At 65.2% G+C, this 20,623-nt stretch overlaps 2 protein-coding genes across 26 annotated transcripts in view; both read left to right on the top strand.

Annotated features, from left to right (window-relative positions):
- Positions 1–13,096, top strand: part of EXD3 (exonuclease 3'-5' domain containing 3) — a 119,565-nt gene extending 106,469 nt beyond the window's left edge. For 15 of the 25 annotated variants that reach the window (XM_054500293.2, XM_063650121.1, XM_054500291.2 and 12 more), the window contains 3 exons: positions 10,324–10,417; positions 12,352–12,390; positions 12,729–13,096. In XM_054500293.2, the coding sequence (XP_054356268.1) occupies positions 10,324–10,417; positions 12,352–12,390; positions 12,729–13,042 (447 nt within the window). In that variant the 3' untranslated portion in view covers positions 13,043–13,096. Of the gene's footprint in view, positions 1–6,200; positions 10,418–12,351; positions 12,391–12,728 lie in introns of those variants that run through there. The other 10 variants (XM_054500299.2, XM_063650125.1, XM_054500296.2 and 7 more) reach the window with 4 other exon arrangements.
- A 4,607-nt stretch (positions 13,097–17,703) lies between these two features.
- Positions 17,704–20,352, top strand: NRARP (NOTCH regulated ankyrin repeat protein). Its single transcript, XM_054502426.2, has one exon. It carries the CDS (start codon positions 18,055–18,057, stop codon positions 18,397–18,399), a length of 345 nt encoding a protein of 114 aa, XP_054358401.1. The 5' UTR covers positions 17,704–18,054; the 3' UTR covers positions 18,400–20,352.
- Positions 20,353–20,623: the final 271 nt, after the last annotated feature.

The raw sequence follows: 20,623 nt of genomic DNA, 5'->3' as shown, positions 1-20,623 counted from the left end.
CCGGCAGCCACACCAGAACCCGAACCCCTGGTGCAGCGCTGGCAGGAGCCGGTGCTGGTCTGTGCAGAGCCCCACGTGTATGGGCCACATGCGGCCTCAGGTGGGAGCCCAGGTGGGAAGGAGGCCCTTCTCGGGGCTGGGGACCCTGCTGGGCCCTAGCAGGATGCCCTTGGGCAGGTGACAGAGAGCTGTTGGGAGACAGCCCACCATGTGCACAAGGGTCCCTCAGGGCCAGCGCGATGGGGCCAGGAGGGCAAGAAAGGGGTCTCTGAGAAGCTGAAATGTCTACATTTGAAGCCGGCCTTCCAGGTCACCAGGTAGGGGAATGGAGCTTGCTTTGCACAAGTGCCTCAGCCGGCTGGTGGCCCAGTGCCCGCAGCCCAGGGTCCCATGTGCACACCTGCCTCCTTGGCTCTGGAGTCCCGAGAGGTGCTCAGGGCCTGGAGGGCCAGGGCCCCAAGCCACACGTCCGTGATGACCATGTGCTCTAGAAAGTTCTTCCTAGGGCTGGGCAGGCTCAGGCCACGTTCCCACCACCCGCTCCAGCAGCATTGCAGCCTCAGTGCTCCCAGCTGAACCCTGGGAGCTTGGCCTGAGCAGGCAGCTGGGAACACCACTGATCGGCCACCCCACACACTGGCTGCCCCATCCCTACCCCAGAGGTGAAGAGAGGCCCATCCTCAGGGCCAAAGAGGTGGGCACGGGCAAAACAATGGAGGCTGGGCCCAGGGACCACGCAGGCCCAGCTCCACGCAGCTGCAGACCCCAGCCCTGCCTCTGCGGCCACAGTACAGGGCTGGGCTGGCTAGGACCCATCTGGACACCAGAGGGCTGCTGGCCATCACCAGCCAGCAGAGAGCGGCACGCTCAGGCTGACGCAGCAGGAGAGATCGGCCCTCCGCCCTGGAGCTGCCCACGGGGCATGGCTCTGGGCTTGGTCACAGGGTCTGAGGCTCACAGCCTCCGCTGTCCCCTAGCTCCGGCCAGAGCTGGCCACCTCCCTGGAGAGCGCCTGCCGCCGGGCTGACTTTCCATTTTCTTCTTCCTTCTGCTATTTTGGTGCCGTTCCCGGAGGGAAAGCCCACTCAACGTGCAGGGTTCCCAGAGCAAGGCTGGGGTGCTCTCTGGGTGGTACGGTGGGCACACAGCAGGGAGTGAGCAGCGGCGCTCGTGGCTGAGCCCAAAGCTGGGCCAGGGACCTGGCCAGGGGTCTGTGGCCACCGCCAGCCCCACCACTCAGCAGGGACCCCGAGCGGTGGGACTCCTGGGCACTGGGGTTGCTGGTGCCGGCTTTCTGGTAGCATCTGCCCACGTGTGCCCCTGAGCCAGGCAGGGAGGGTCTCCCCTCGAGCGAGGATGGCCCACCGGCCTACCCACAGAAGAAGGCACAGGGGCTGTAGGTCTCAAGTAGAGGGCAGGGCCGTGCCCTCTGGGGCAGGGTGGGGGTGGGGAACATTCCCAGTGCCGTCTACCCTGGGAAAATATTTTATCAAAGAAGCTCAAGCTTAAAAAACAACCCTTACCATGAACCCCTGACATGGCCAGACATACCGTCTATTTTTACTGTCCCCAGTCCCCACCCCCCCAGCATGGTTGGGGAGCGGGCTGCAGCCCCCACGGAGACACGTTCTGAAACAGTGGCGTCAGCCCCTTGGAAGCGGGCATCCCAGGAGGCTGTGGTGACCCTGCCTCCAAGGGCTCCCGGGCAGAGCTGGCCATTATGGGGGGGATGAGGGGGGTGCCGGCAGCCGGGGCCCAGCTCATGGGAGCCTGGGAAGCCCTGCGGGGCTGGGCAGGGACCCTGGGGAGGGTGGTGGACCCCAGCCCAGTGGACAGGGGTCCAAGAGGGGGTTCTCGAGGAGGGGACAGAGTGGGCTCCAGGACAGCTGCCCCTGGCGTTCACACTCAGCACCTGGAGCCTGCTGTGGACAGGGGCTTCAGAGCCCAGACCCAAGATCCAGCCTGGGGGCCCCAGTGCCGCCCACTCCTGCCGTGGGCCTGGAGACCCTCACATTCTCTGTGCTCAGTTGATGGACAGAGGAAAAGACAGGAAGAGGTGCAGCGGCCACAGACCCCACCCCTCCCAGGCTCTGTCTGCCTCAGCCCAGACCCCATTCCCACGCTTGGCACCCCCATGTCACACAGGCAAGCAGGGTACAGAAGGACTTCCTCCCCGCTCCCAAGGTGGTGGGAGGGGCCCAGCCCCAGAGCTCTGGAGGAAGACGGGCCCTCCAGGCAGGGCATGGAACCGCAGGGCAAGTTTCAGCAGTGGGTGGGCCTAGCACGACACCCAGGCTGGGGACAAAGAGGGGGTGATGGCACCTGAGGGGGCTTAGTGCAGCCCCCAGGGCTGACAGGAGGGTGGTCAGCCAGGGGTCCAGGTGGTTCCCCCAGGAGGCCACCCACACCACCTCCCCACAGCCTTCTGGGCTGGGGACCCTCCAGAAGGCCCCACTGCCCCCTTGTCCCCCCTTTCCTAGCAGCCTTCCAGAAAAGCTGTGGGTCTCAGCCAGAGCCCAGCCTGGGTTCCCACCAGATGGCCCCTGGGGATGGAGGACCTGGACCCACCGGCCTGGGGACCACAGGTTCCTGAGGTAGTGCCTGAGGACCAGAGGGCCACGCAGCATGCCGAGGCTCACCGCCCTCCTCAGGTGGCCCCGGGGCCTGGCTCCACTCAGCCTGGATGGATGCGGTGGGCAGGCTGGCCTCGGGGTGCCAGGGGTGCACGCAGGAGGAACCGGCCATGGCCAGGTTCAAGGAAGGGAGTCCTGGGGAGCTCCTCAGGGTGACAAGGTAGGGTCTGTGTCCAGTGGCCACGTTTTGCCCACCCAACAGGAGAGGCCCCCGGTGGGCTGGCAGGTGCGTGCCTGGGGCCGCCTCCCCTGCCCGCAGCTACAAAGGCAGGGCTGCCTCTCCTGAGCCTCAGCCTCCTGACAGGCCGGCTGGGGTCTCCTGACCCTTCCCTTCCCACCTCTCCAGGCCCGCCACGCTCAGAGAATGACCTGGGCCGCCCTGTCAGGCTGAGCAAGAGAGCGGCCCCCTGCACCCCTGTGCCTCCTGACATGGGTTTGCTGAGGTGGGGAGAGGAGAAGGGGTCCCTGCCCAGCTCCCACACTCTGAAGATCCCACAACGTGCCCCTCCCACATAGAGCTCCCCTGGAAGGACCAGAGCAGGGTGGGCTGAACGGGCCACTCCCCTTCCATCCAGGCAGGCCCGTCACACCCAGGCCCCTGTGCGGGGCGTGGCTCCCAGGCTCGAGCAGCCCACGCGGCTCCCACCGCGGCCTCCTCTTAGACTCAGCCCCCGGCGGCTCTGCCCTGCCCAGCCCAGGGCCCTCGCCCCACTCTGCTGTCCCCCGGCCCCTGCAGCCCGTCTCCCCTTGGCCTGCCAGGCCCCAGCTTAGACGTCGCTTCCTCCAGGAAGTCCCCCAGTCGACGGCGGGACCATCACCGCTCCTGGAGGGAGTACTCGGGGCCCTGCCTCCCGGGCACTGGGAGCTGCGAGGGTCGGCCCAGGGCCGCTTGGGGCGGGTTCAGGGCCTGCCACCTGCTGCCGGGATCGGCCCCATTGGTGGGAATGGGCACGCCCGGGGCGCGCGGGCTATACCCCCCTGTGTGGGCGGGGGGCCGAGTCCCCCAGCGACCCCGCGGCCCCTGGGAAGGAGGGGGTCTCGGCCCCCAACACACACCCCTGCGACCCTGGACGGGCGGGCGGGGTCCCCCAGGCCGGCGCGGGAAGGCCGCGGGCGGGCGGCCGTTTGCTTTTGAATCTCCGCCGGGCGCCCTGAGTGGCCGTTTCAAAGGCCGGCCGCGGGGGCGGGGGCCGTTCCCAGGCGCGCCCCGCCCTCCGCCGCCCCTCCTCCCACTTTCCCACGCGGCCCGGCCCGGCGGGTTCTCACGGCCGCCGCCCCTCCCCCGTCTGGGAAAGCCAGCGCGCCGCGCCCCGCCGAGGCTGGGGGGGCCGGGGGAGGGAACGAGAGCTGGGGGGCGAGGGGGGAGGGGAAGCTCTGGAGCCCCGGGGAGGGGGAGAAGGGGGACTCTCCTTGGGAGGCTCAGAGACAGGAGGGGGCCACAGCGAGGGGGAGGGGGGAGCTGCCATCCCCTGGGATGGGGACGGTGTGGGGGCGCCCCGGAGCCCCTGGAGGGAGCCCGAGGCCCAGGGCACCGTGTTGGGAGCCTGTGTGGCCCGGCTTCTGTTTGGTTTGACCCAAGGCAGGTGGGAGCGGCCCGGGTCTGGGCGGGGAGTGGGGTCTGGGGCTCCTGACCCTGTTTTTATTCCTCCTGCCCACCCAGGGCAGGCCGGGTATCTGACAAACACAGGCGCTTGCTAATGAGAATCTCAGAAAACGGTCATTTTTTCATATAAAAACGTATCCTGCACTTTATCTGAAATTCACGCTCCGGGGCTTTGTGTCCTGCTGCCCCCCTCCCCCGGGGTGGGGGCTGACCATCCCATGTGGGTGGGACACCCAGTGCAGGGGCCTCGGCCTCCTGCCCAGGCCCTGTGGCTCGCCCCCAGCCCTCCTGGACGGGGTCAACTGGGGGCCCCCAAGTCTGCTGGAACAGGGGCCACACCCTGAGGGGTGCCGGACGCCCAGGGCTGGGGCCACAGGCTTCAGAGCTGCCAGGGGGTCAGGCCCACACGCCTGGTCTCTCGGGCCGTGGCGGTGGGGGTGCAGGCTGGGAGGAGGTGGGCAAAGGCAGCCAAGCCCCAGGCCCGGACACCAAGGTCAGGGGGCACAGGGTGGGGCGGCCTTCCTTCAGGGCCCAGGCCTGAAAGCCCGGTCGGGGGGTGCCCAGGGAAAGGCTGAGGCCCCTCACGGGAACCTGGTCTGGGGTGACCTGTGCAGAGAGGTGCTGGGCCAAGGAGGGCAAGGTGCCGCATGGTGACCCACTGCCAGGCGCCAGCCCCCACCCTGCTAAGCCTTGGGAGCGGCCCAGTGGGCCAGGCAGGGCTGGTGGCTCCGGGGGTGGGGGGGCACATTCCAAGGCAGCTGTAGGAAGTGGAGACCCTGACACAGGCAGAGTAACACGCTTCCTGGCTCACACCCTGACACCCACCCACATGCAGACGCCCCTGTCCCTGGTGCTTCTGAGAGACGTCTCCAGGCGCATGAGGGGCTGGCTGTTGCGCACGTGTGCCCAGACCCGGCCTCCGGAGACTCACGTGCCCTTTCACCCCTCTCCCACACTCAGGGCCCTGGCTTTTGGGGGCTCTGGGGTGAGGGCTGTGGGCCCAGTTGTCCCGACCCCTAGGGACCTTCTCGCCGACGATGCTGCCCGAGGCCCATCCCCCACACTGTCTGTGGAGACATTGTCCTGGCCACACAAAGGGGACGGGGCAGTGACTTGGTGGGGGAGGGGCTGGGGCTCGTGGGAACTGCCCTTCCAGGGCCCTGGGGGCAGGGGGACAGGGGGCAAGGGGGCAGGGGCGAGGCCTCTCTGGGGCTGCCACCCTCAGTCACAGGCTCCAGACGTTCCCGGGGCCTTAGGGCGGGGGTCACTGAGGGGGTGGCTACCAGCTTGCTCCACGCGGATAGACTGGGTTTTAAAAGCTTCCCAAAAGACAGCCGCTATCCCCAGCTGCACACACCTCCCCAGGGGCCTGGGGCTCGGCCTTCCGCCCACCCCAGCACTGTCTCCAGTGGAAAGTCAGTGCCGGGACTGGCCAGGTTCTTTTGGCAAACTTGGAACTCCCTTCTCTCTGAAGAGGCTCACAGTGCCACAGCAGGGGACAGTGTCGGGTCACCTTTGGGGCAGGCAGCTCAGGGCTGCGAGACACTCTGAGGACAGCGTGGGAAGGTGAGGTGTGGGCCAGACCCAGGCCTCGGCGGGCAGGTTGGCGCCTGATTGCTTCTTCCTGGGCCGCTGGCTCGCCGTGTCCAGCAAGGTGTCAGGCCCACACCCCAGGCCCCACCATCTGTTGGGTGGCTCTAGGGGAGGTCAGAGTGCACGGGCCAGTCTGGGGGCCTCAAGACCCGCCCAGGGGCTTGCCAGGGACCGAATGTGCAATGTCCATCCTGGGACGGCACACTGGTGACCCCCGCCAGCATCCCTCTTCCCGACGTGAGGATCTCAGCACACAGCCCTTGCCGTGCAGAGGCCTGTCCAGGGAAGGTGCTGGGCACCCTTCCGTGTGGTGGGTGGTGGAACGGAGTGAGATTTTATCTTTGCTCTTTCATGCTTTGCCATTTTCCCAGTTTGCTCTAAATGAGCAGAAATGTCCTGTTGCTCCAGAGTGTGCTCCTGCAGCCCCATCGCCCTGCCTGGTGGCCTCAGGCCTTGACTCCTCCTGGACCTGCCTGCGGGGTTGGAAATCCCAGGTTGGCATCTCCTGCAGGAGTTCCACCCAGGCCAGGGCCGCAGCCCGACGGACCCCACCTCCCACACCCGCCATGGGGCCCAGAGGGAGGAGTGCAGGAGACAGGCCTGGGTTGAGGTTGCAACAAGCTTGCTCTTTGCTCAGAAACAGGAGGCCCCAAAGAGGCCCCTCAGGCCCCTGCCACCCTCACACTCCCACCCCACCTTCTCAGGGGGTCACGTCTAGCTGGGCTTGGGCACAGAGCAGAAACCCCTCAGGCCAGATCACCCGAGGGACCTGGGCTCATTCCCAGCCTGGTGGTGGGACCTGAGCTCTACTGGGCCAGGAGAGCAGGGGCTGTGGGAATCCCCAGGGTGGCCGGCATGCAGGAGGGATGCTCAGGTCACCTCGGCCCAGGCCCAGCAGACACCTGGCCCAGTCTCTTGGAGGAGCAGAGCTCCCTTCCCAGGCTCCCAACCCAACAGGCCACTGCCTGCTGCCCTACACCCTAGGACATGGGTTCCCCACGTACTCTGGCCCTGGCAGGTCCCAGGGCTCATGTCTCGCCCTCCTCTTTCCCTCAAGCCCCCGACTTGTCAAGACCCAAGGCCTCAGGGGTGTGTGGGGTCCAAGGGTGTTGTATGCAGGGGCTTTGTGCAGCTGCCCAGACCTGTCTGCCTGGGAGCGCCCAGTCCTCCCTCACCTGTGCACCAGCCACCTATTGCTTGGGATGCATAGGCTGGCACCCCTGCAGGCCTGCAGCCTGGGGCAGTGGGTGTGACCCCTGCACCCAAGTGGGCACCAGGTCAGGTGGGCACACAGACACTGCTGGAGGCACATTCTGCAGCCCAGCTCTGGCTCCTTCAGCTGTGGTCACTCCCTTGGTGGTGGGGGTGGGAATTGGGCCTACTCGTGGGTGTGGCTCCCAGCTTTGATGCTCAGAGCCCCCAAACACCCTGGGAACAGACCCCTCAAGCCCTCCTAGCTGCCCACCCCACCCCAACACATCTTGGCCTCTGCCTTGGTCCTGAGTGCGCCTCCCCGGTCGGCCAGCTCTGGGGCAGTGGCTGACCAGCTCTTTCCCTCACTCCTCCTTGGGCCAGGAAAGGAGAGGGCCCTGGAGGGTGGGCGTCCACTCAGACCCACTTGGCTGTGGGTCCATGGGCCCCAACATCCCCAGGACAGCCTGGCTGGTGGCCCGGCCCCCAGGAGGCAGCCACACGCCCACGGGCTCATGGCCCGGCCCGCACAGTCCCGGGCAGAAGTGCCCTGTGTCATGGCTGGCACGGCGCTGTTGGCACCCAGTGGCTGAGGAGCGTGGGAACCAGGCACACGGGGGAATCCTGGGCAGGTAGCTGGAGCCTTCCCAGCCAGTCCTGCCCCCCATTCACCTGGGCCCTCCTACCCTGCTATCCCAGTCAGGCTCTGGGGGCGGCGGCTGCCTGCCCTCAGGCTCTCAGACTGGAGGGGGTGGGGTGGAGGTGCCCAGGCACCCCGCTGTGCTGCTCTGGACCCACAGCCTTGGCCTCTGCTCAGGGTCCCCGTCAGGCCCCACTTGTCTCTGCCCAGACCCGACGGCACCCTGGAGTGGGTGTCTGTGCGTCCCACTGATGGAGGGAGGCGGCGTGAGAACCTGGCATGGGATCCTGGCCCACCGAGTGCCCTGTGACTGAGCAAGCCCTCAGAAGCCCCTTTTCTTCAAAATGGGAGGGCAGAGGCTCTCAGACCCCGAGTGCTGGGGGACGGGTCTCAGGGTATCAGGCAGGTGGTCTCAGGTGGACGATCACCGTCCAAAGGCCAGGCGTGCGCTGGGCCACCAGCCCCACTCACTCCCTCACCCCACGGCAGCCACCCGCCCAGGGCAGTCGGTCCGGCAAGGGCTGCTGGCCCTGGAGTGGACAGATGGACAGGGAGGCCCTCGCTACCAGGCCCCCCTGTGGCTGGGGAGCCCAGGGCCAAGGGCGGGCACAGCAAGTGGGCCCAGAACCGGCTTTTCCAGCCCTGGCCGGGGCAGGGCCTCCCAGGGCCTTGTGGGTGACAGCAAGGCCCACAGCGGGCAGCAGCCGTGGGAAAACCAGCACCAGTGGTTCCCGAGGGTGGGGCCAGGCCCTCACTGACGGCACCCGGTGACTCAGCACGAGCTGGCTGGCCCCGCCCAGGCGTGCGCACCTGGCCCAGGTCCTGGGAAGGCCCTGGACCCCATGTGGAGGATTTGGGGGCGTGGGGAGCCCACCCCGCCCTGCTGCAGCCTCGCCACCCCTCCCACACCCACTGGCGCTGTCCCTGCAGGTGGCCTGCACAGTGGAGAGTGGGGCTCTGTGGAGGGTGGACCACCTGCTTGTTCTCAGCCCTTCCCAGCCAGACCTGCAGCCAGGGCTCTCCACCCGAATACCTGCCCAGGAAGCCTGCTGTACCCAGATCTGGGCTGGGCCCAGAGGCTGGGTCACAGGACCTGCCGTCATGGCACAAGGAGCTTCCTGGTGGGAGAGATGGGAGCTAGGGAAAGAGGAAGGGAGGGTCCTGTCTCCCTAGCCCAGCCTGGGTATCCTAGCAGAAGAGCCCCACCTGTCCACCACCTCCAGCCCCAGGCTCCTGAACTGGTGGGGGCTGCAATGCTGGAGGCAGGTAGTGCAGCCTCTTAGTGTCAAAAGGCCCAGGGGAAGACGGTGTGGGGCAGGGCCAGTGCCCCCAACATGGCCACACCCGGAGGCTCCAGGGGCCTCGAGGTCACCTGCCTGCGGCAACCATGTCATCCGGGGCTAACCCAAAGCCCCTGCATGGGGAGGGGTCCTGGAATAGCCATGTGACCACGGATCTCGGCCTCCTCTTCCCTGCTCCCCTGCACAGATGGCCTGGGAGCCCCACCTCCTCCCCAGGGTGCTCTGACATCAGAAGGGCTGTGACGGGAAGGCCACACCTCCACAGGACCTGCAGGTGCCTGCCTGGGACCTGGCTCTCAGTGGGCACCCCGCCCCCTCCTGGCGTTGCCCGGGGAATCCTGGGTATCTGACCCGTCTCTTTGTCCAGGAAGTGACCACTGGGAAGGCCGTGTACCCCGCTCCAAGTCAGGACTCGGGTGTAAGCTGGTCCCAGCCTCCCGGCCGTCCTGCCCCCACCCCCAGCATCGCAGTAAGCCTGGCGGGTTGATCATGCTCAGAAACCACCCAGAGGGGCTGGGCGTGGCACACACCTGGAGTCCCAGCACTTTGGGAAACCCGGACGGAAAGATCACTTGAGCCCAGGAGTTCAAGACCAGCCTGGGCAATACCATGAGACCTCATTTCTACGAAAAATACAAAAATTAGCTGAGTGTGGTGGTGTGCTACTCAGGAGGCTGATGTGGGAGCTCATTTGAGCCCTGGGGCTTCAGGCTGCAGTGAGCTGTGATTGCGCCACTACAGTCCAGCCTGGGTGACAGTGAGACCGCATCTCAAAATAATAATAATAATAATAATAATAATAATTAATAATAATAATGCAGCCACGGGGGCCTGTTGTGTGCCCTGGACAAGGCTCACAGTGGTGTTGCTCCAGCCCCCTCGCCACTTTCAGGGCCACACCCGCCCCAGGGCAGTGGGAGGTGCAGGTATCAGGGAAATGTGGATGCGGAAATGGACAGGTCAGGGGTTAGGGTAACTATGGGGCTGCCCACGCTGACCCTTCAAGGCTGGGCCCTGTGTCCAACACCCCAGCTGAGGTGGCCCACGGGGGACCCAGACCTGGTTCTGCCCTCAAGGGCTCTGGGATTGGAGAGGGCAGCTGGACAGAGAGGCCCACAAGTTCTCAAAAAACAGAGGAGGCTTCCTAGGGCCCACGAGAAGCCAGCACAGTCAGGGAGGGCTTCTAGGAGGTGGTGTGGCCTGAACCCCACAGGACTATGCGTGGGGACAGGAGGGGACCCATTATCTGTCTCCATGAAACCCCATGGCCAGACCCAGAGCTTCGAGGAGCGAGCACAGGGCTGGGGTAGGGGGCACCCGGAGAAGCCCCGCCTGGGCCTCAGCACCCCCTCTGGCCCCCAGGCCTGTAACTGTGACCAGTACCTAAAGGTCTCCAGGGACATGATGAAGCAGCTCATGTGGCTCAGCGGCCACCAGGAGGGGCCCAGGAGCTCAGGTGAGTGTGTCAGGGTCAGGCACTGGGTCTCTGGGGCCTGGGATGGGTCGACCTACTGAGGTAGCCAGGGAGGGGGGCCTGGCCTGTCCAGCACTGAGCTTCCTCAGATAAGGGTGGCGGCCAAGTGACAACAGGTAGAAAAACCACAGCCATGGTCAGGTGTCCGGATGGCCTCTGCTCCCTTCTGTGCCGTAGCAGACCAAAAGATCAGGACACCAGGGCCCTCGGCGACCCTCTGGAGTGGTGTGCACCTCCTTCTCTCTGCTGGGCCCAGGCATGCGGTACACACACACACACACACACACGGGCACTTAGACCTGCACACAGCCCTAGCTGACCCCAGATGTCCACCTTCCCCAGGGAAGGCCCCAGCCCGTTTCCCTGCCTGGGAAACTAGAAAGAGGGCTTCTTTCTCCTCCTGTGGAGGGTGCAGGCCGCCCAAGGACTTTGCAGTTTTAGATCTGCATGGAGGTTGGAACTATGTCCCCCGCCCCGCCACCGTTAGAACTGCCGGCCCCCACCCTCAGGAGGGAGGTGCCCCAGGGAGGGAGTGGAGGGTGCTGCTCCTGGTCATCCTCAGTCGGGGGCTGGCACAGGGGCTAAGGGAATGGAGGTGGATAGAAAGGGGTCAGTCCAGGCCGGGCGCGGTGGCTCACGCCTGTAATCCCAGCACTTTGGGAGGCCGAGGCAGGCGGATCACGAGATCAGGAGATTGAGACCATCCTGGCCAACATGGTGAAACCCCGTCTCTACTAAAAATACAAAAAATTAGCCGGGCATGGTAGCATGCGCCTGTAATCCCAGCTACTTGGGAGGCTGAGGCAGGAGAATCGCTTGAACCTGGGAGGCAGAGGTTGCGGTGAGCTGAGATCGCGCCACTGCACTCCAGCCTGGGGGACAGAGCGAGACTCCATCTCAAAAAAAAAAAAAAGGGAGGTCAGTCCAAGTTCAGGGTGGGAGGACGGGGAGCGACCATCACCCAGGGTGGCCAGCAGAGCACACCCCGGAGAGCGAGGCTGGAGGTGGCCTCCAACCTCAGGTCCCCCCGCTCGCAAAGACACTCAGACCAGAGCCCCAGGACGTGACGGCACACACCCCACCCCAGGGTGGTGGGCAACACCCAGATGGGCTGACGGGTGTCACAGGAACTGCAGGGTAAGAGCTGGGGCCAGCCAGGGAGGGGCCAGGCAGGGAGGCCAGATGAGGGTGATGGCCTCCGGGACTTCAAGGAGGAGCTGGGGCTGGGGTGGGGGCCTCGTGCATTCATCCCCGGCTGCAGCTGATCTGGAGCCATCTGTAGAGAAATGCTTGCTGAGCAAATTACAAGGGTCAACAGGAGCAGGGCAGACGCTTCTCCCACCTGCTGGCCAGTGTTCCCTCGGCTATCGTGCACTCAGCCCCGCAGTGACCCCTGGGTGGATACCGGCTCTGCCTGCCCTGGGCTCTCAATGGGGGCTCGGGGCCTCACAGGGCCAGCGAGAGCCACTTCCCAGGGTCTCCAACAGACCCTGAGCCTGGCAGTCCCTGGGCCCTGCCCACCCGCCCGCCCTTGTGCTGCCTGATTTCGAAATTCACTCACTGGCAGTGGGCTTATCTGCTCATCGCCACAAATGGGCTGCCCCCGCCCCCGCCCGCCGGTTCTCAGGCCCCCAAGAGCCCTAATCAGCAGATCTCGCGCCTAGAACATGTTTCCCAGGGACCTTTGAGCCCCAAGACCTTTCTGAGGTGTGAGTTCCCAAGGGAGGGGACCAGGCCGGTTCCACAGCTCCTTGGCCCCCTGCCCTCTGCCCGTCTTCGAAAGCTGGGGGGTGCGTGAAGAGGCTGCACCCCATGAGGTGGCCGTGCTCACCCACATGGCTGCGTCATGGACCCTGGTGGCTGCCAAGCCCCATCCATAGGACAGTCCCAGACCAGTTCTCATCCTTGACTGACAGGTGACGAGGCCACCCAGAGTCAGGAGGTGCAGGAGCCAGGTGAGCCCCGGGACCGCCCACCAAGGACACAGCTGCTTCTCCGCGGCCCTGGCGCCTAGCTTTCCCCAGAATGGGGGACTTGGGTCCCAGCCGGGCAGAGGGGGCTCCGTGGGGCTCTTGTAGGCCCTAGGGCTCACAAGTTGAGGGGTGGGGTCCCTGGATAGGAGAAGTGAGCACAGAGGAGGAAGTGGAGGAGGCAGAGTCAGCCGATAGGGAGCAGGAGGAGCTGCTGAGGAGTGAGCGTGGGCTCAGCGTGGGCCGCCAACTGGGCCACTCTGGGAGCAGCCTGGGGGCTGTGCCTGGCTGAGGGCTCAGGGAGTCCACTTCTATCTGTCCAGGCCCAGCCCCAGACGCAGCCTCTGAGGGCTGCACCTATGACCGCCCCTGCCACTGGCTGCAGACGGCTGACCTGCGGGCGGAGACACCGGACATGCTGGCCAACGGCACCCGGCTGCAGCTGGCAGGGGTCCCGGTGGGTGTGCTGAGGACACCCGGGCTGCGGTACTTCTACTGCTGCACACGCTGTGGAAAGGTCTTCTGGGACGGCTCCCACCTGGGTCGTGTTGCCACCCACTTCCGAGATGTCCTGGAGAGCGCCCCCAGCCCCTGTGAGCCGAGCCCAGCCCCCAGCCCGGCCAGCAGCCCCTTCTGAGGACAGCCAGACAATAAACATGGAAAGTGCCCGACTGCTGGGCCCATGGCCGTGGACTTGCTCACATGTTTCATGCTCGCCCCACAAACCCCTCGTGGGCCCCTTTGTGCCAGCAAGCGCTGGGAACACCAAGGTGGGGTGCCAGCCCGAGCCGCTGTTGGGGGAAAACAGGGTTTCCAGATGGTCAGGATGCTGGGACCCCGAACCCGGTGGGACCCACAAGGTCTCTCCATCACCGCCGTCAGGGCTGTGTGATCCCCATGGGAGAGCGGCAGCCACAGCCCCACTAGAGGCACCAGGGCAGCCGGCCATGGCCAGGGCTCTGCACACATGGACGCCAACGTCTCCGTCCTCACAGCTGCCTGGATGTAGCTGCTGCTGCCCCTGTCTGGGAGGAGGCTAAGGCCCAGGCGGCCACTGCTGCCCACCCTGAGGGTCCGAGGGTGCTCTGTCAGGTGGAGCAGGGAGGGCAGGGGTACCCAGAGGTGGGAGAGGAGGAGAAGCCCGGGGTGGGACCATCCCAGGAATGTACCCCCTCCCCTCACCCACATCCTTTTCCTCTGCTTCCTGCCTGGAGCGGAAATCAGCTCAGATTTGGCCGAGGAAGCAGGCGGAAGCCTCGGGCAGCAGGGGCCTGGGGGCTGGGGAGAAGCAGCCGCCTCTGCCCAGAGTAAGGAAGAGGCTTTGGGTGTGAAGGCCTTGGGCATCCCTGGACTGGCCCAGCCGGGACCTCCTTGTGGGTCCCAACCACACCAGGGCCGGCCACTGCCCCGGGTACCCCTAGGGACTGCAGCCCAGCCCCTTCAGCCCCCAGCAACCCCAGCAAGGGTGTCATTTCACAGATGGGGAGGGTGAGGCTGAGACGGGGAGGGCCTGGCCTGTGTCAGAGCCAACTCTAGTTTTGACCTGCCCCCTTGACCTGCTGGGCAGCTGCAGGGCGTGAGCCTGAGAGTCAGGTGGGGGTGTCAGGGTGAGCAGAGCAGGACCCCAGGAGAGGGTCAGGGCCTTCTGGGACCGCGATCTGCTTCCGGGAGGGGAACCCCAGCTCCACATCCTGTCCTGGGAAGGCAGCCCCTGACCGAACTCCTGCCTGGCAGGGTTGAAGAGGGAGTGGCTGAGGGCACCCACCCTCCACCCGGCCTGGCTGCATCCTGCTCCCAGCACAGGCCCGAGTGCTGCTGCTGGCTCTCGGCAGAGGGAGGCAGAGCGGTGCAGAGGCCGCAAGGAGACAAATCACACATCCTCCGTCCCTCCTGGCTGGCTCTGCCTCCACCCGCCCTCTCTTTCCGCCATGGCCGTGCTGCGCCATATGTGTTTCCCGCCTCCACACGTCCCTCACTACCCAGCACAGGCTCGGCCTGGTTCTGCGGCGTCCACCCCAGGCCCAGGCTTTGGTGGGGGTGAGGCTCTCTGCCCAGTCCCCATCCTGGTCCAGGTGCTGGAAGCACGCCTCGGTCACGGGGGGTCAGCACCCATCAGGCTGCTTCCTGGGCTAGGGGACAGACACCAGGCTGACCGGGTGGCCGAGGCTGCCAGTGCCAGGCCATGCCTTGAGCAGCCATCCCGGCAGGCAGGAGCCACCAGTTGCAGGGATTGTCTGCGGCAGTTCCTGCCCGGGCGTCCTTCCTCTGCTGCGGCCTGTGCTGGCCCGGACTGAGTGTTTGTTATTTGATCTCGATCCTCTCAGCCCTTCTACCAGGTGTCTGGGCTGCTGGGAAGAAACACTCTCCTCTTTCCCACGCTCCCGACACATTTTAATGAATTAGCTGGAAGCCCCGCCCCCACTGCCCGCCACCCTCCCTCCCCACTTAGTGCCTTTAAGGTGGCCGCAGGCCTCGGCCCAGCTCTGGCCAGCTGCCCCTTCTGCGCTGTCCGCCCTAGGCCCTCCCAGGCGGGCCGGCCACCCCGCACAGACCTCCCTCCCCATGTTGCCCACTGCTCTGAGACTCCAGGGAAGGAAAGAAAGGGGTTGCCTGCAGAGAGAAGGGGCCCCACCATTGCTGTCTGGGGGCAGGTGGGTTACAGGCAGGGCACCCCCGGGGCCAGTATCCTCAGGAAAGGCAGGGGAGGAAGGACAGGGCCCAGCTGCACAGTCGGAGCTGAGCCTGTTGCCAGGTCCCAGGGCAGGGCCTCCCAGACAGCAGAAGGCTCCAAGCAACACCAGCAAACACCAGGGGTCCTCTCGAGCACAAGCATTGGGTGGCTGGAGGTGGACCCCCGTGTCCCAGCATTTGGAACAGATGTCCACCTTTTGGAAGTCCCTCAGCAAACATTCGGGAAGTGCTGACTCAGAGCTGTTGCCCCCCGGCCCCTCCCCCCTTCCCATCCTCAAATGGAGCAGCTTCAGGGCCGTGGGTGTGGCCAGGAGAGCTGGGAGCCACCGTGGAGAAGCAGGAGCCGGGGCCACTCAGCGAACTCCCTGTGGGCAGTGTGGTGTGGCCGGCCTCTGAGTCCCACAGATGAGCCTGGGTACCTGCCTTGGGCCACAGCCACACTGCAGTGGCAGGCCCCACCACCTCTGCCTGACCCCGCTCTGGACCCCGGGCAGGGGGTAGGTTCCCGCCGTGCAGGGCCGCCACACCAACCTCACTGTGCCTGCCGGGGCACCCGCACCGCCCGGCCCTCGCCAGGGGCCGCCGCCGATTTCACGCCCGTGGCGGGGCCCTGCGTTCCCACACCGAGCTCACACAGGGCCCCTTTGTTTGCCGCTGCCACGGATGCCGACGGCACTTTCTCCCAGGCCCTGCTCCTGGCCCACAGCATAGCCAAATGCCTTCTCCAGGCCCGGCTTGAGCCCACCTGGGCTTCAGTCTGTTTGCAAACCACCCACCCTCCAGGGGAGGCCCTGTGCCTGCTGAGCACCAAGGGCTCTGCCCACCCCCCAGCCATGCCCTCTGCCTCTTGCCAGTCTAGCCTGGCTGGGCCCTGGGCATATGTACAAAACCCATCAATGCCCAGGACAGAGCTCCTGCCCTCCTGACGGTGAGCTCAGAGCACCCTGCACACCCAGCCCTGGTCTGAGGTCCAGAGACGCAGCCAGCACCAGGGACCAGCGGGCAGCCCAGCGGCTCCCCCTCCTTAAGAGGCCAAAGCTGCCCAGCAGAGCACGGCCGGCCGGGCCATGCCATCCCTGCCCCGGGCCTGGGCTTCACAGGGCCCATCTCTGTTCTGCTGGGGGCCTACTCCGGGACTCCACTGTGTCCTCACCTGCACATTGGGGAGCACCCTTCCACCCTCCGTGGCCCCCTTGAGAGCTCCTGGGAGAAGCAGTGAGGCCCAAGGGAGAGGGCTGAACAGAACCAGCGGGACCACAGCCCCAGGAAGACCAGAGCGAGCTCTGAGCTGTGCCTTTGAGGGACAGAGGTTCCCAGGCCACCAGGAGGACCCCAGGGCCTCAGGACCCCGCTCCAGTCAGCCAGGGTCAGTCCCGAAGGGGGCTGCCCAGTTTTTCCTTCCAGTATGGGCACAGCATCGGGTGGGGACACACCCCTGTGGGGAGCCGGATGTGGGGACCTGGAGCTGGCAGGCGGAAGCCTCCCCAGACAAGGCCTGGCATGGGGGTCTCCCCAGCCCGAGCTCAGAGCTGCCTGCGCGGAATTCCCGGCTTGGCTTCAGAAGGAATTCAAGCCCCAGCCTGCCTGGCCTCCTGCTCCGCGCCTGAGAATCACTCCTCCTTAATTTCCAACGACCACAGCGAGCTGTAAACTGTGAAACTCTAATGAGGAAATGCGCTGTGCTTCCCCTGCTAGTGCCTCCCGGTCAATTGTTACAGCGGTCAATAAAAATGGGTTTTACAGTTTGGAAGCCAGGCGTTTCCGAATTCCCTTCTGGCCCTGGCGCCACACCTAGCCCTGCTCACCTGGGCAGGACCCATGTGTCCCGCATGCTGGTGGGTGGGCAGCAGAGGGAGGCAGGCCGCGGTCCCGACCCTCCCGCTGCGCCCCGGCCCTGGGCTTCCTTCCGAGAGGAGAGCGGAACCCGCTTCACCGCCAGGCGATGGAAGCCGCGGTGGCCGGCCGGAGGCCCCTCGCATCAGTACGGTTGGGGCACACATAGGCTGAGCCGGCGGCCATGAGGCTGCCCGCGCGCGGGAAGGACCGGCGTGGCTGAAGGCCCCACGTCAGGGCCTGGAGTTGCCACCCGCGTGGACGGTGAGCCCGGAGGCGCGGGCTGGCCGGGGTCGCCGCGCGCCTCTCCGCTCAGAGAGCGCCTCTCCTTCGCCACGGGCCTGAGATGCCCGTGAACCCCCTGCCCGGGAGAGGCCGCCCTCGGGGCCACCTGGCGGTCGCGCTCAGGTACCGGGCAAGGCCTGGGTCTGGCTGCTCAGGGAACTTGGAATTCCCCGGGTGGCCGGAGGGAGAAGGGGCGGGACGACTGCGAAGAGACGCGGAGCGCCCGGGGGGCGCGCGGACGGCGGCGGCGACGGAGCTGGAACCCCCCGGCGGCCACCTGGCCTCCCCCGCCCAGGCGCTGCCGGCGACCAGCGCCCCCTGCGGCGAAGCGCGCCGCCGCCGGGACCCGCCCCCGGACCCCTGCGCCCGGCACCGCCCACGCCCCGCCCCCACGTGGGCGCGGCCCAATCCCGGGGCCGCCGGCGCGCGCGTCACGGGCTGCCATTGTTATGCAAATATAAAGAAGGTAAAAGGCGCCCCGGCGCGGCGGGTGAGCTAGTGCTGCGGCGCGTGGGGAGGCGCCTTGTGACCGCGTGGGAGCCGCAGCCGAACCGAGTAGGGACCGGGACCGCGCGGCGCCGCCGTTCCCGGCCGGGCCCGGCCCCCGCGAGCCGAGCGCGCGCCCCCGTCGCCCACCCGGGCGCGGCTGGATGCGGCGGGGTCCCCGCGGCGGCGACCCCCGGCCCCGAGCGCCCGGAGCGCCCAGAGGCGGCGTGCGGGGCCCGGGGACGCCGCGCCCTCCATGCGCCGAGGCGCGCCCCGAGACAGCCGGGGGCCCGCGCCGCAGCCGCCGCCCGCGCTGAGCCCCGGCCCGTCCCGCGGCCCGCGCCCGGCGGCAGCATGAGCCAGGCCGAGCTGTCCACCTGCTCCGCGCCGCAGACGCAGCGCATCTTCCAGGAGGCTGTGCGCAAGGGCAACACGCAGGAGCTGCAGTCGCTGCTGCAGAACATGACCAACTGCGAGTTCAACGTGAACTCGTTCGGGCCCGAGGGCCAGACGGCGCTGCACCAGTCGGTCATCGACGGCAACCTGGAGCTAGTGAAGCTGCTGGTCAAGTTCGGCGCCGACATCCGCCTGGCCAACCGCGACGGCTGGAGCGCGCTGCACATCGCCGCGTTCGGTGGCCACCAGGACATCGTGCTCTATCTCATCACCAAGGCCAAGTACGCGGCCAGCGGCCGGTGATGCCCGCCGGGACCCGGGACCCCGAACCCCGGCCCTGCGCCCGCGTCGTCTCTGCTGTACCTTCCCGCCAACTACCTCGGTGCGCGCCCGGCTCGCAGGCCCCGCCAGAAGGCCCGCGGCCACGGCGAATACGGCGCGTGCGTCCCGGCCCCAGGGTCCGGCAGCCCCGCCGGCCGAGCGCCTCCCCGCGGCCTAGCCGTGCCCGGCCGGGCCGGAGCAGCTTCCCACGGCCCCCACCCGCCCGCCTGCCCGCCGCCTCGCGGGTGGGGGCGGGGCGCGGGCTCCAGCCCCTTTTGAAATTTGAGTCTCGCAACCAGCAAGTTCGGAATCCCGAGATACCGGATCCTCTGCGCAAAATGTTTTCTCCCGAAGGTGAAAGGCGGGCGGCGGGAGCCGAAGGCGGACTCGGAGCGCTCCGCCGCCGCCTGCAGGACCCGCCCGCAGGCCCGGGACGCGCCGATGCCGGCTGCCGCCGAGAAGCAGCCCCGAGGTCCGCGGTCCGCGCCGCTGGCGCGCGGCCGAGGAGACGCTCTGCTGTTCGCTGTTCTTGGTGTTCTAAACTATTTATCTTGTGTGTGTACATTTGTGGGTGGAGTTTGTGCGCCTGGTTTTTTTGTTTGGAAAACACTGCGTGGTCAATGTGGTTATGGGGGGAGTGATGCATTTTTTTCTAGTCTTAAAACTAAAAACTTGAGTCTGCCATTTCTTGGTTGCACTGAAAATACCGCCCAGCCTGATGGGGTTCCCGTGCTGTCCCTCCCCCTTCTCTTCTCCCCGCGTCTACCCCCTCCCCGTTCTGTTCCCCCTCCCTCCTTCTCCCTCTCCCTCAAATCCGTGAGTTTTGGAAGCCCCAGGGCCTCTCTCCCCCGCCCCTCCTGGATGAGGCCACCATCCCCCAAACCGGCTTGTTTTGCAGTTTCCCCAGGATCCTGGAAGCTCGCTGGCGCTCGAGGGTGGCGGGGACACGGGGGGGTGAAGGTTCGTTACCTTTTCTAGTGCGTTCTATCATAGTTAACGGTTGCACACTTTTTTAAAAAAAGTAAATGGATTTGCCACAATTAAATGTCATAACATTTATGACAGAATATAAAATATTAACATATTTTAAGCCAAGTTTTAGGTGTATTTTTTGAATCTTGGTTATAAACCCAATTTTAAAGGGCGATGTATCCAGCGTTGTGAAGGCAACAGAGTGTACCCATATTTATATTTTTATAAAATACCTATAAGACTGTGAATCTCTTGTGCTAATGGCTGAGTTAATTGAAGGACCGTTTTGCCCCTTTTCAGCCTCCCAGAGCTTCGAGGACTCACTTCGAATCCGAAATCCTGCCGCGGGGGAGGGGTTGGGTCGAGACCTGGGCCCGGGGAGGTTCTCCTGCGTCACTTTCTGTCCTGAAAGGCGCCCTTCCTGGTTTCTGTGGCTCCAATTTTCTATGCAGCCCCACACCCCTTGTTGTTTTGATCCTGAGAAATAAAAGGGAGGCTGAATTATTCAAATTTAAATGAGGTTTCCCCTTCATGGAAGGGCTGCTGACCCTTCGTGCAGAAATGGGGAGCACTTGAGGACACAGGTGGGTGGAGGCCCTTTGTGCGTGGCTGGTCGTATTCGGGCAGCCCTCCGTCGCTTTTTATAAAACTTTGTGTGAGAAGAATATATTGATAATGTCAGTGAAACAAGCAGACATTGAAATGGAGGCACAGATTACTCCACAAGGAGTTCTTCTGTATATTTTTTCTAGATGCAAATACCTTTTTAATTATGTTAATTAATGTTAAGACTTTCTAGGCTTATATCGAAGCTGTGTGTGGGTCACGGGGTGATCACTTCTAACTGGATAAAGTTTGTGCAGCACATTCCTGAGTGTACGATATTGACCTGTAGCCCAGCGTGAAAAATTTATAAATAAATTTTTCATTGATCTTTTTATATTAAAAAAAAGTTTGTTGGTCCTTCTTGGCTTTGGCACAAGTTGCAGAACACCCTCTTTGGGGACGAGGGTCAGGCTGTGACATGGTTTGTGGGTGCTGGGTGCACAATGCTTGGCTTGTATTTGTCTGAAGACAGAGCCTGGTAAACTTGCTCCCAGCCCCACGCAACGGCCAAGCCCAACCCGGCTGCACACAGGACTCACGAGGACCCAGCACCTCCAGAGTGCCCAGAGCTGGTGTCACAGCCTCTGCTCTGTTCCCCAGCAGAGCAGCTGAGACCTCCACCGGAAAG

Source organism: Pongo pygmaeus, chromosome 13 (genome assembly GCF_028885625.2).
Source record: "Pongo pygmaeus isolate AG05252 chromosome 13, NHGRI_mPonPyg2-v2.0_pri, whole genome shotgun sequence".
In the NCBI taxonomy this organism is placed as follows: domain Eukaryota; kingdom Metazoa; phylum Chordata; class Mammalia; order Primates; family Hominidae; genus Pongo; species Pongo pygmaeus.
Note: the sequence above shows the minus strand (reverse complement) of the source record. Positions and strands in the feature narration are given on the sequence as shown.

What these genes read in the sequence shown, in the direction of transcription:
- NRARP (XM_054502426.2), top strand. Translation starts at nt 18,055, where the DNA reads ATGAGCCAGGCCGAGCTGTCCACCTGCTCCGCGCCGCAGACGCAGCGC.